The 12,473-nt window shown below is 42.6% G+C and overlaps 1 protein-coding gene across 1 annotated transcript; it reads left to right on the forward strand.

The window, feature by feature from the left end:
- The first annotated feature begins 5,364 nt into the window (after positions 1-5,364).
- On the forward strand, positions 5,365-8,477 carry LOC6604111 (kinesin-like protein KIF23). The gene is made up of 6 exons (XM_026993842.1): positions 5,365-5,375; positions 5,436-6,188; positions 6,249-6,798; positions 6,860-7,181; positions 7,250-7,797; positions 7,873-8,477. The coding sequence occupies exons 1-6, from the start codon at positions 5,365-5,367 to the stop codon at positions 8,350-8,352; spliced, it is 2,664 nt and encodes an 887-aa protein (XP_026849643.1). The 3' UTR covers positions 8,353-8,477.
- Positions 8,478-12,473: the final 3,996 nt, after the last annotated feature.

The following is a 12,473-nucleotide window of genomic DNA, read 5'->3' on the forward strand; positions in this document are numbered from 1 at the left end:
TCACTATAAAAAGTATATCTCAAAATTTCGCCCCACCCCCTTTCGCACCCACAAAGGACGAAAATCTGTTGCATCCACAATATTGCAGATTCGAGAAAACTAAAAACGCACAATCATAGATAACTGATTTAGTTCGGATCATTTTTGTAGCCTAAATCAACAAATCAATTTGCAGTGGCTACGCAGCGCCCGACGTCACGTTCAGTCCAGTCACAACATGCCCCCTCGTTTTTTTTTTTGGTTTCTCGTATCTTTGAAATTGTGGATGCCACAGATTGTCGTTCTTTGTGTGGGCGGAAGGGAGCGGGGCGAAGTTTTGAAATATACTTGTAACAGTGACATATTATAGAAGTCTGGATACAACATGACGTTGCTCTGGCTCTTATAGTCTCTGAGCACTAGGCGCTCATAGGGACGAACTGACGGACAGTCGAACAGAGTATCGGGTATAAAAATCCAGAATTCTCGCTTTCCACAATTCACAAATTTTTCCTGCATTTGGTCTTAAGAAAAAGGCAAAAAATGCGCAATCGGCAGCACTGGATGGAAGAGAGCAATACTGACTATGTTTCGGGGATAAATATAGATTTTCGGTCGCAGCAGCAACTCAGAACGCTCCCCCTAGTTTTTTTTCTTGATCTAGAGTGCCTGGGGATTAAATGTCAAAGTTAACAATCTTTTGTGATCGGACTTTCGTCATTATTATCGTCAGACTTTTGTGTAAATGATCATACAGTACGGGTCTAAGAAATAAAAGTATTCGTCCAATATTTTACTCAAATCTGCGTAAGTGAGCGAAGCGAGTTAGCCGGCAATTGAAGTACGAGAAAAGTGGTTGTGCAAGGGTTAGTGCAAAAAAATAAGTATATTTAGATTAAAAAGAAGAAAAGCTAGATGGCTACATTAACAGTGAACACGATCAATTAATCAAGAATCTACATGCAAACAAAATTTCGCGGTTGTACATGAGGTATAAGAAAATTCATATTCAGATGAAAAAATGAAATACTTTCAATAAGGTTGACTTTTGATTCAGGGAATTTAAAACTTTCTGAAATTCAATGAAAAAAAAAACCATATCCGACCGCCATATAATTTCTGCATATAAATTCTTGTTAAGTAAATAAAAAAAAAAATACCAAGCATTCAACTTTTTTAGCTTGCTCAAGAATGGCCAATTTTCAAGTACTGATGTCCAACTCCTTGACTGAGGATCGGGCCGGACCAAGTTTTGCTAAACAACAACAACAGCAGCAGCAAGAGGTCGAACAGGCGCTCCAGGCCCCAGCCCAAGTAGTCCCACAACAATAATGGTTACTGCCTGCCAGATGCCAATTCTTCTGTTAACAGTTTAAGCGCCGTTCACAGTAAGGCCACTCCCATGAAGATCGGGTGGAAATTTGGCTGCCTGGGTGCGGGCTTTTGCTTGGGCATCGACGAGGACATCGTTGTTGCCGATTCGAAAAATCACCGAATCGCTGTATACGCCAAAATGGGGACCCTGAAGTTTCAGTTTGGCGATGCCGGCAAGCGGAACGGCCAGCTTTTTTATCCCCGCAAAGTGGCTGTCTTCCAACACAATGGAAATTTCGTTGTCTGCGATCGCGGCAATGGACGCTCTCGCATGCAGATCTTCTCTAAGTGCGGCACATATATGTTCAAGATTTCCATCAGGTTTATGGATATTGTGACCGGGTTGGCTGTCACCGCCAAGGGTCATATTGTGGCCGTCGATAGTGTCTCGCCGACTGTCTTTGTTATATCCGAGGAGGGTATGCTGTTGCACTGGTTCGACTGCAGTGTCTTTGTGCGTGAACCCTCGGACATAGCCATACGCGACAATGTTTTCTACCTTTGCGATATGAAGGCTCATGGCGTGGCCGTTTTCAAGGACAGTGGCGAATTCCTCTATCGCATTGGCAACGAGAGGGTATCCTGCTACCCCACGGGCATTGATATATCCAGTGCTGGGGATTTGCTCATTGGGGATACCCATGGATATCGCTTCCATGTGACCTGCTACGGGAGCGACGGTGATTTCAAGTCGGTCTTCGAGTTTCCTCAACTGAATGTTTCACATTGCTGCGGCTTGAAGATCACATCCGAAGGTCATGTGGTCACTCTGGCCAAGAATAACCATCAAGTTCTTGTGATGGATCTGCTGTATGTCTAGTGATTATAAGATAACACCCTGTTGTGTCCAGGAACGTGAGAATTGCGGATAAACACACAATCGCTTATCTTCATCGGTACTTAGGCGTTGGTTGCGTTTTATTTCCTATTTGCAAAAGGAGGTTAATACATTTTATTCTTATATGTATCTACTCACGCTTCGTCTTTTCTCCCCGCTCTTTTATCGACAGCTCAAACTATTGTTACCTTCTTGTCTTTTCATATTGTGACCATTTTTCTTCTTGTCTTTTCATAGTGTGATCATTTTTCTTCTCTCTTTTTGCTCATTGGGGATACCCATGGATATCGCTTCCATGTGACCTGCTACGGGAGCGACGGTGTTTTCAAGTCGGTCTTCGAGTTTCCTCAACTGAATGTTTCACGTTGCTGCGGCTTGAAGATCACATCCGAAGGTTATGTGGTCACTCTGGCCAAGAATAACCATCAAGTTCTTGTGATGGATCTGCTGTATGTCTAGTGATTATAAGATAACACCCTGTTGTGTCCAGGAACGTGAGAGTTGCGGATAAACACACAATCGCTTATCTTCATCGGTACTTAGGCGTTGGTTGCGTTTTATTTCCTATTTGCAAAAGGAGGTTAATACATTTTATTCTTATATGTATCTACGCACGCTTCGTCTTTTCTCCCCGCTCTGTTATCGACTGCTCAAACTAATGTTACCTTCTTGTCTTTTCATAGTGTGATAATTTTTCTTCTCTTTTTTCGTTATGTAGGGTATGTAAAACTATGTATATATAAGCTAATTTTTCTCAACAACGTCTAGCTTTGCCAGCATAGAGGTTGGGCGGTGTAGAACTCCAGCCGTCGTGGCGTGCAGGCGTGACTGCTAGAATAACTCCCTTTTTCCATTGAGATCGATGAAGATTCTTATTACAGATAAGAGCAATGTCCATTTCAGCGAGTGGTTGCACTGGGTGATGCCACTTTGTCCGTTTGCATAGGTCTGGTAGGTACTCAGTGAGCCACTTGTTCCAAAATGAGTGTGAGTTCTGCTGAGCGATGCGCCATTCCTTTCGAGTTGGCTGGTACTTCTCCTCTTGTGGATGTGGTGTCTGGCTGGAATTGGGAGAACCTAAAAGAAAGTGATTAGGGGTTATCGGATCGTCTGTGGGGTTATCCAGAGCAATGTGTGTATGCGGTATGGAATTTACTTTGTTTTCAGCGTTACACATTAGGCTACACAGTATGTCTTCTGTCAGTTTTTTGTCATGCAGTGCGTGTCCTATGGCTCTCTTCACACTTCGTACCAATAATTCCCAGCCCCCACCTGCGGGCAATTAAACAGCCATTCGATCTGCTTGATTGACAAGTCGTTCGCTATTCTATGGTGATCGAGGTCCTGCAATTCTCTTTCCAATTCATGTTCGGGAGCTGATTGGTACCACTGTCAGATTGGATTCTTACTGGTCTTTACGGCGCCGCGCCATGAAGCTATGCAATACTCGAAGACACGTATCTGTTGTCAGGTCCCTGGGAATTTCCAAATGAATTGCTCTTATTGTAAGGCATGTAAATATGCATATCCAGCGTTTCTCGGTACTCCTTGCTCTTACAACCAGAAACGGTCCCATGTAGTCGATTCCAACATATGAGAATGGGCATACGTGCGGAGAGAGTCGGTCCTTAGGAAGTTGTACCATTAATGGTGTTTTTGGTGAAGCTCTCTGGATTTTACAAGTCATACAATTTCTAGCTGCACGGCGAACCTCCAGTCTCCAACCTGTCCAGTCAATAGCAACATCCTGTACATTGCGGATCACTATGAGTACAGCTTCTTTAATTTCAGGTACATCAAGGTAGACTTTTCGTTTGGTCTTACGATCACACATCCTGTAGACCCAAGCGACAGCACGCATCAGCCTTGTAAATGAGATAACCCTTCCAGCAACTCCCTGAATACGATATTGACAGATCCATCTGAAGACATCTCATTTATTGATAACGTAAACTTGCATCTTACTTCCAGTTCCGTGTCACCAACGTCTGAAGTTCCTAGATACCATAGACTTGCGTCCTCTTGAAGGAATTGAGGGAGGTTTCTCGAGTTCTAGATCTGAGTTTGGTGCCAAAGTCTGCCGGGTTATCCTTAGTAGGCACCCAATGCCAATCTTCCAACCTTGTTGCCTCGAAGTATCTCGTCAATTATGTGTCCTACATATGGCTTATATTTTTTGTGATCTGATTTAATCAATGCTAAGACAGTCTTGGAGTCGGACCACATGTGGTCACATTTGGGTTTGACGTCGTGACCCTCAAGACCTCATATCTTTTAGACTGCAGAATCTGAATCGGATCGTATCATTATTATAGCCAGCATCAAGAAAACGCCACACCCCCTTCCACCCCCGCAAAGGACTTAAATCTGGGGCATCCACAAATCTCAGAGACTATTAAGGCTAGAGTATTCAAATTAGGTATCCACACTCCTTTTAGATCTCAATATAAAACGTATAGATTCGAGAATCTGCAGATTCGAGAAAACTAAAAACGCACAATCATAGAGAATAACCATATCTATCCGGTTGCTGAATCTGGATCAGATCGGATCATTTTTATAGCCAAAAGGAACAAATCAATTTGCAGTGGCTACGCATCGCCCGACGTCACGCTCAGACTGATTTTCTGCCTTTCTCTCACGCACTCTTTGTCGTGTCGTTCAATTTAGCGGCGTCTGCCGGAGGAGATCCATACTGACTAAGTATCGGCTATAAATGTAGAGTTGCGGTGTCCGCAGAAACTCACAACGTTCCCCCTCGTTTTGTTTGTTTTGATTGACCTATTTCGATACTTGTTTTTTGTTTAACTTATTTCGCTAAAACCTCTTTTTACGCAAAATGCAATAAAAGCAAATATTAAGAATGCACCAGTTAAATAGAAAATTGATTCATTATTCGGATAAAATTATGTGGACATGACTGAGTGCTCTATTTAGCTAATAATATTCCACGGAATATCAAAAACGAGCAATATGTATAACAGAACTTGACTTCGTCAGTATATTTACGGTATATTTTGGTATATTTCTGAGCGTCGGTCACACTGCGCTACACTCAAACGAAGCGTGCCGTCGCTTGGCGCTGGAATTTTGAAGCTAACGTGAATTTTGTGAAGAAAAACAGAACATAAACAACATTCGGCGGTCAATTGCGTGGGAAATAATTTATTAGAATGAAAGCAGTGTAAGTAGAATGTGAAACCTTAAAAGCGCGATGAAATAGATACAAGAGGGACTTTTGCAGATCACGAACTCCGATGCGCGTCCCCAAGACACCGCGAGTGCATCAAACGACAGAGAAGCACCGTCGGGAGACGTCCGAAAAGGCAAAAGATCCGGTGAATGTGTTCTGCCGAGTCCGCCCGCTCCAATCGGATGGGGACCTCACTTCTCTGCGGGTGAAGAGCTCCACAACAATCGCACTAAATCCGCATGATCAGCTGCTGCAGCACCACAAACAGAACGGCGCCCAGCGCGAGATACAGTACATATTCAAGCACGTCTTTCAATCGGATGCTACGCAGCAGGATGTGTTCGCGTCCGTGGCCCAGCCACTGGTCGAGAACCTGGTGCGTGGCCGGAACAGTTTGCTATTCACCTACGGCGTCACGGGCAGCGGCAAGACGTACACAATGACGGGCAACCTGAGACATCGCGGCATAATGCCCCGATGCCTAGATGTGCTCTTTCGCACCATATCCGATTTTCAGGCCAAGAAGTTTGTCTTCAAGCCGGACAAGTTGAATGGCTTCGAGATTCTGTCCGAGGAGGATGCGCTGCTAGAACGGCAACATGAGATGAATCAACGCATTGCCGGTTCCGGTCGCTTCGCGTACCGAAACAAGGACTCGGATCCGGAGATCGCCTCCCAAGCGTCGGTGGAGCCAATGCCTCTGCTGGGCCTCGACGAGGACAATATGTATTCGGTGTTTGTCACCTACGTAGAAATTTACAACAACAGTGTGTATGATCTTCTAGAGGACTCGGGCATACAGAAGTAAGTGGGATATCCTTCAAGTGTTCACGTATGTAATCCTCTGTTTCCTCTCCCTTGCAGGACTTTGCAAAGCAAAATCATTCGCGAGGATGCCCATCATCACATGTTCGTCCAAGGCGTCACCGAGGAGGAAGTTAAAACGGTGGAGGATGCCCTCGAGGTCTTTCAAATGGGACAAAAGAAAAAGCGCATGGGTCACACGGTCTTGAATGCCGAGTCCAGCCGCAGCCACTCGGTGTTTAACATTCGCCTCGTCCAGGCCCCCACCGACAACCAGGGCGAGAATGTTGTCCAGGACAGGCAAAAAATCACTGTGAGCCAGCTGTCCCTGGTAGATCTGGCCGGCAGTGAGCGCTCCTCGCGCACCAAGAACACTGGGGTGCGACTTCGCGAGGCTGGGAACATCAACAACTCGCTGATGACGCTCCGGACATGCCTCGAGTATCTGCGCGAGAATCAGCAGGCGGCCATCAATGGCTTTGCCCATAAGAAGATACCATATCGCGACTCCAAGATCACGCACATGATTAAGAATTACTTTGACGGCGAGGGGCAGGTGTCCATGATTGTATGCATCAATCCTAGAATGGAGGACTATGATGAGAATATGGTAGGTGGCGAATTCGCCGGTTGATTTATTTTGCTCCAAATTCCCTTTTTTCCATTTGCAGCAAGTTATGAAGTTTGCCGAGATGACTCAGGAAGTGCAAATAGCTCGGGCAACGCCCATTAAAACGGACTTGGGCCTAACCCCAGGCCGCCGGAAGACCAACAAGCTGTTCAAGATAGCTGTCAAAAATCTGAACGAGCTGGGCATGTCCGAGGCCAAGGACCTGAAGGTGGATGTGGGCTTGGTCTACAGTCTGGGACCCGACTTTCCCTTCTGCCAAGTGGACAGCCCTGAGGCGGAGGTTAAGATCCAGGAGCTCATGCATTACCTGGAGCAGCGGATTGAGAAGCGGAAGAGGCTGCGCGCCAATTTGGATATTAAATGTGAGTCCTATAGCCTCCGCTCCTCCAAAAAGGGTGCCCATCCTTATTAATTTTGCATGTACTCCTAGGCGACAATTTTCGCCAGATGCTAATGAACTTGGACCGCGACAACTTGCAGCTGAGCACGGAGCTGGCTTCCCTCAAGGCCGTCTACAAGCAGGAGCGCGAGCGCAGCTTCGCCTTGGAGAAGAAGGTGCGCATTCACGAGAGCTCCATCGACGTGCTGAACAATACGCTGACCAAGCGCGACAGGCAGATCGAGGAGCTGACATTCAAGCTGAATGAGAAGGAGAATCTCCTGACCCAAACGGAGCACGAGAAGGAGAAGCAGAAGAAAAACTGCAGCTCCAAAATGGCCGTGGAGTCGGATAAGAACAAGCGGGAGCTCGAGATAAAGCTCCGTCAGCAACGGGAGAAACTGCATGAACGGATGCGCATCAAGGACGAGAAACTTCGCCTGGTTTCGAATATCATACGATCCGAGGATCTGCCGAGCATGCCGCGCTCGCAGAGCTCGGAAGATTTACTCAACGAGAAGGATCGCGGCCCATTCACAGCGCGAACGGAGTCATCTGTGCCGGCCACGCGAACAGACATCTATGTCACGCCCCGACATGTAAGCCAGTACTTATCCTTCCGCTCTGTGAACTTTAATCTAGTATCTATTCGCATTCCCACCCCTCACAACCAGGGCGTGGCAGCTGCCAACAATCGCCATCGACGGTCGCGTTCAGCTGGCGACAAATGGCTGGAGCATCGTGCAGCCAATCCCGTGCCACTCGGCACTATTATGCAGCCCTTTCTGAAGAATCGCAAGTCGGTTACCAAGCTGACGGACATGAAGACGCTGACCGAACACGGCGCCAACAAATACTGTCTCGTCTCCCAGGAGGCCGACACGGACGGGGATGTGGAGACGAAACTGTACAAGGGCAATGTTATACCCACATGTGGCGGCGGCGCCCAGGTGGTGTTCAACGATATCGAGTGTCTCAAGCAGAAGTCGCCCGTGCATTCGCCAACGCGAAAGCGTCCCAGCAATGGCACGATGTCGGCTCTGGGCGTTGCCAGCGCCCTGCCCAGCACGGTCACCTCCATCACCGTCCAGGATGTGGCCTCGCGTTGCAACCTCGGCATCGAGGGGCACAGCAACAAGAAGACAAATATCTAGAGCTCGTCCTGTAATTCTTGAACATGCATTTCCATTTCCATTTAGTTTTACTTTTTTTTCTAGTTAACGTAATTACTAAAATTATTGATTACTAGCCTTTAAAGTTGAAAAGTTAAAGTTAACTGCAATTAAAGCCAAGTAAATAATCTGTATAAATATTCGCACATCGATGAATTCTAAACCTCGCAACTGAACTTATTGCTGTGGGAGCACACACCAGTGGAAGGAGTGCGAAGAGTGCGTCCATTCATAGGTTTATAATAAATAGTTGTACTGCAAAGTATTCAATATTTCTCGTATGCATATCCCTTGCTATGCCCCTTGATTATTATATGAACAATTAAAGTAGAAGAAGCAAATATACATATGTATTATGCTGGTATTAACTATTATTTTTTTTTATTGTTATTCCTGCGTTTATTCAATGCTTAAACCGATAGAATTTATTGAAATACATACATATTTGTAGATTAATTTCAATTACTAATAAATCAGTCTATAATTAAAATATATGTTTTTCGCTTAATGATTTCATGTATGTATGTATGAATGTATGTATGTGTTTGTGTGTATGTGTGGGTGTGAGCTGCTCTTCACAAGAGTATACTACTGTAAAACGATGTTCAATCCGTTTTTCTGGATCGTTGGGGCTCAACCCTCCGATCTCTTTTATTGTCGTTTATGTTCTCAATTTTACAATTGTGTTTTGGGCTTTTGTAAGCCAAAAGCCGCGGAGCTGCGCTGCCAGTGACGCCGGCAGCGGAGCGGCAGAACTATGTGTTCTTATCTCTTATATGTTAGTATGTATATGTGTGAATATGCTCAGCGCTGTTGGCAGCGAGAGCGCGAGGGAAGATATATGTGTGTATGCATGTATATTAGTGCCGTCAAGTCATGGGAACATGCTGACGCTGCACTTGGGTCGCTCGAGGCATTCTTGAGTGAATCGTAATACGATCACCCAGAATGTCTGGGACTTTATTGTTACGTAAACACTGAAACAAAGTGTTACAGTGTGTATTCTTTAAGTACCGTAGGTACAGTGGGTATTCGTAATAATGAATACTTTACTTTACTTTAATATGAGCATACTACATCTCCCTCCTTTTGAAAAATAACGTAATATAATGAAGTTATTTTATTTTTAGCTTTTACTATATATGTATACGAGTTATGTATTCTTAAAAAGACAATTTATATATATATATATTTTTTTTTTTTCTTTTTAGTCAATTATTAGAATATTGAACTTTAATTAATATTGATAAAATTTAAAAGTTATTTGAATATAAATGCAGAGTAGTATATTTTTATGGTTTATATTTATGTATGGCCATACTAAAAATGATTAATAATTGCAAATCTTTAACCTATCCTTATGTACTTTCTGAGTTTTGTTTTTATTATCGGAGATTATGACGTTATCTCTTTCTCCGATACTTTCTACTCTATATGGTCCTATATATTTAAAATCTAGCTTATGTCCTGTTTCATTTTTCAATAAAACTGTATCTCCTACAGCTAAATTTAAATCTTTTAACTTTAAGTCATATAGCTGTTTATTTTTAATTTTATGCTCCTCGAGCATAATCCTTGCTCGTTTATATGCTATTTCTAATCTATATTTACTCTCTTTAGAGTAATCATCTATGTTATATAGAGGTGCTATTCTATCTATAGTATTAAATTGAACTGGTAAGTTTGAAGTCTTACCGAAAACTAGCTCATATGGACAATAATCATGTGCCATAGAGGGGGTTGTATTAAAACAATATACGAAGTATTGCAGCCATACATCCCAATCTGATTTGTCAGCTGAGATGTATGAGCGTATGAATTCGTTAAATGTTCTGTGGCTTCGCTCCACGGTTCCTACAGTCTGGTGATGATGTGCAGTAGAAGTTATGTTTTTGATGTTTAGATTTTTACATAAGTCTTCAATTATTGAATTTTAATATTCTGTTCCCATGTCCGTAATGAACGTCTTCATTGGACCGTACTTTAGAATAAAATTTTCAAAAATAGCTTTAGCTACTGTATTTGCACTTTTGTTTCTAATGGGTATGGCGACAAGGTATTTTGTCAGGTCACATATTAAGGTGACTGCATATTCATTTCCTTGTTCTGATTTAGGAAGTGGACCGATCGTATCCACTATTACCCTATCAAAAGCCATGTATGGTGTTTCTGTAATAGTCAATGGAGTTATTGTGTGCTTGGTTACTTTAGCTTTTTGGCATTTTGGACATTTTCGTATGTAATTGGTTATTTCTTTAGTCATACCTTTCCAAAAATAATATCTTTTGACCTTGGCCAAGGTTTTTGTTATGCCTGTATGTCCTCCTTGTATGGGATCATCATGTAATGTAGACAGTATTGCTTCTTTTTCTTTTTCATTTTTAATTAGGGTCACCGGGTTGAGTAGCGCTACTCTTATTGTTCGTAATATTTTATTGCCCATATTTTTAAAATTATCTATTGAAATGTATTCAAAGATATTTTCCCACGGTGCCACTTTGAGTTGGCTGATTTTTTGTTTACCGGCCTGCGTTTCAAGCCTTTGGAAAAACTGACCTAAGTCAAGGGTTCCATTAGTATACAAATCGCTAACATCATATCTTGCAGTAATTTTTTTTCCATGTTTGAAAAAACATAAATTATTATTTACATGCAAGGTCACTACTTTACGTACTTCGTCATTGTTGATGACTTCATATACGTTGGGCTTTGAAGCTTTTGTTAGAGATTGCCTAGGCAATTCTATTTGTTCTTTTCCTGCGCAGGATTTCTGTCTACTCTGTTGCCTGGTAGTGACTTTCAGGACTTTATTCGTATTTTGTATGTTTTTTAGGTCTGTGATGGTTATTCTTGATAACGCATCTGCTACATGATTATCTTTACCCTTTAGATACTCGACTGTAAAGTCGTATTCTTCTAATTCGAGCCGCATGCGTGTGAGTTTTGAGCTAGGATTGACCATTGAAAATAGGTATGTTAGTGGTCTGTGATCCGTTTTTACTGTAAAGTGTTTACCATAGATATATGGTCGAAAATGGGTAATTGCCCAATGAATTGCTGCTAATTCCTGTTCTGTAGTACTTTTGTTACTTTCACCTTTTGTGAATGAACGTGATGCATATGCTAATGGGAGTTGGAGTCCGTTATGGTTTTGAGTTAAAACCGCTCCACATGCTTGTTTACTAGCATCGGTGATTATGCAAAATTCTTTCTGAAAATCTGGGTACTGTAACAGAGTGGGTTCCATAAGTTTATCTTTTAAATATTGGAATGGATTTTGACATTCAGTTGACCACTCAAAGGGGACATTCTTTTTACATAATCTAGTTATGTGCCGGGAATAGTCGGCGAAGTTTTTAATAAAACGTCTATAATAATTGCAAAATGCAATAAATCGTCTAGCGCTGTCCGCATCATGTGGGACTGGATAGTTTTTGATGACGTCATATTTCTTGTCATCTGGCAAGATTCCTTTATCTGTGCATTTATGACCAAGAAAGGTCACTTCATGCATAAAAAATGAACATTTTTGTGGATGTAATTTTAGGTTGTGTTTCCTTCATATCTCAAAAATATCTGTTAAGTTTTTAAGCATATGTTTTTCGGAACAACCCATGACTATTAGATCGTCCATATACAGGAAGGCTTGCGAAGCTTCAAGTCCAGAGAATGCTATAGTCATCATTCTTTGAAATGAATTCGGCGCTATTTTTAAACCAAATGGTAGTCGCGTGAAGCGATATGAGCCATTGCTCGTTGAAAAAGACGTTATATTTCGCGAACTTTCTTCTAGTTCGATTTGATGAAAACCTGACATTAAGTCAAGGCATGAGAAATACTTTGCTCTACCTAGTTGATCCAAAATGTCATCAATTCTAGGTAGTGGAAATTTGTCGGCCAGGAGTTTTTTGTTTATTTGACGATAGTCAACTACTAATCGCCATTTCTTTTGTTCTGAACCCGGAAGGGCTTTCTTTGGGACAAGTAGAAGTGGGCTGTTGTATTCTGATACGGATGGTTCGACAATATTGTCGTTGATTAATTTTCCTACTTGTTTTTTAATTTCCTCAACTTGGCTATGCGGACTTCGATAGTTCTTTATA

Source organism: Drosophila persimilis, unplaced genomic scaffold (assembly GCF_003286085.1).
Source record: "Drosophila persimilis strain 14011-0111.01,24,50 unplaced genomic scaffold, DperRS2 tig00000906-arrow-arrow-pilon, whole genome shotgun sequence".
Taxonomy (NCBI): domain Eukaryota; kingdom Metazoa; phylum Arthropoda; class Insecta; order Diptera; family Drosophilidae; genus Drosophila; species Drosophila persimilis.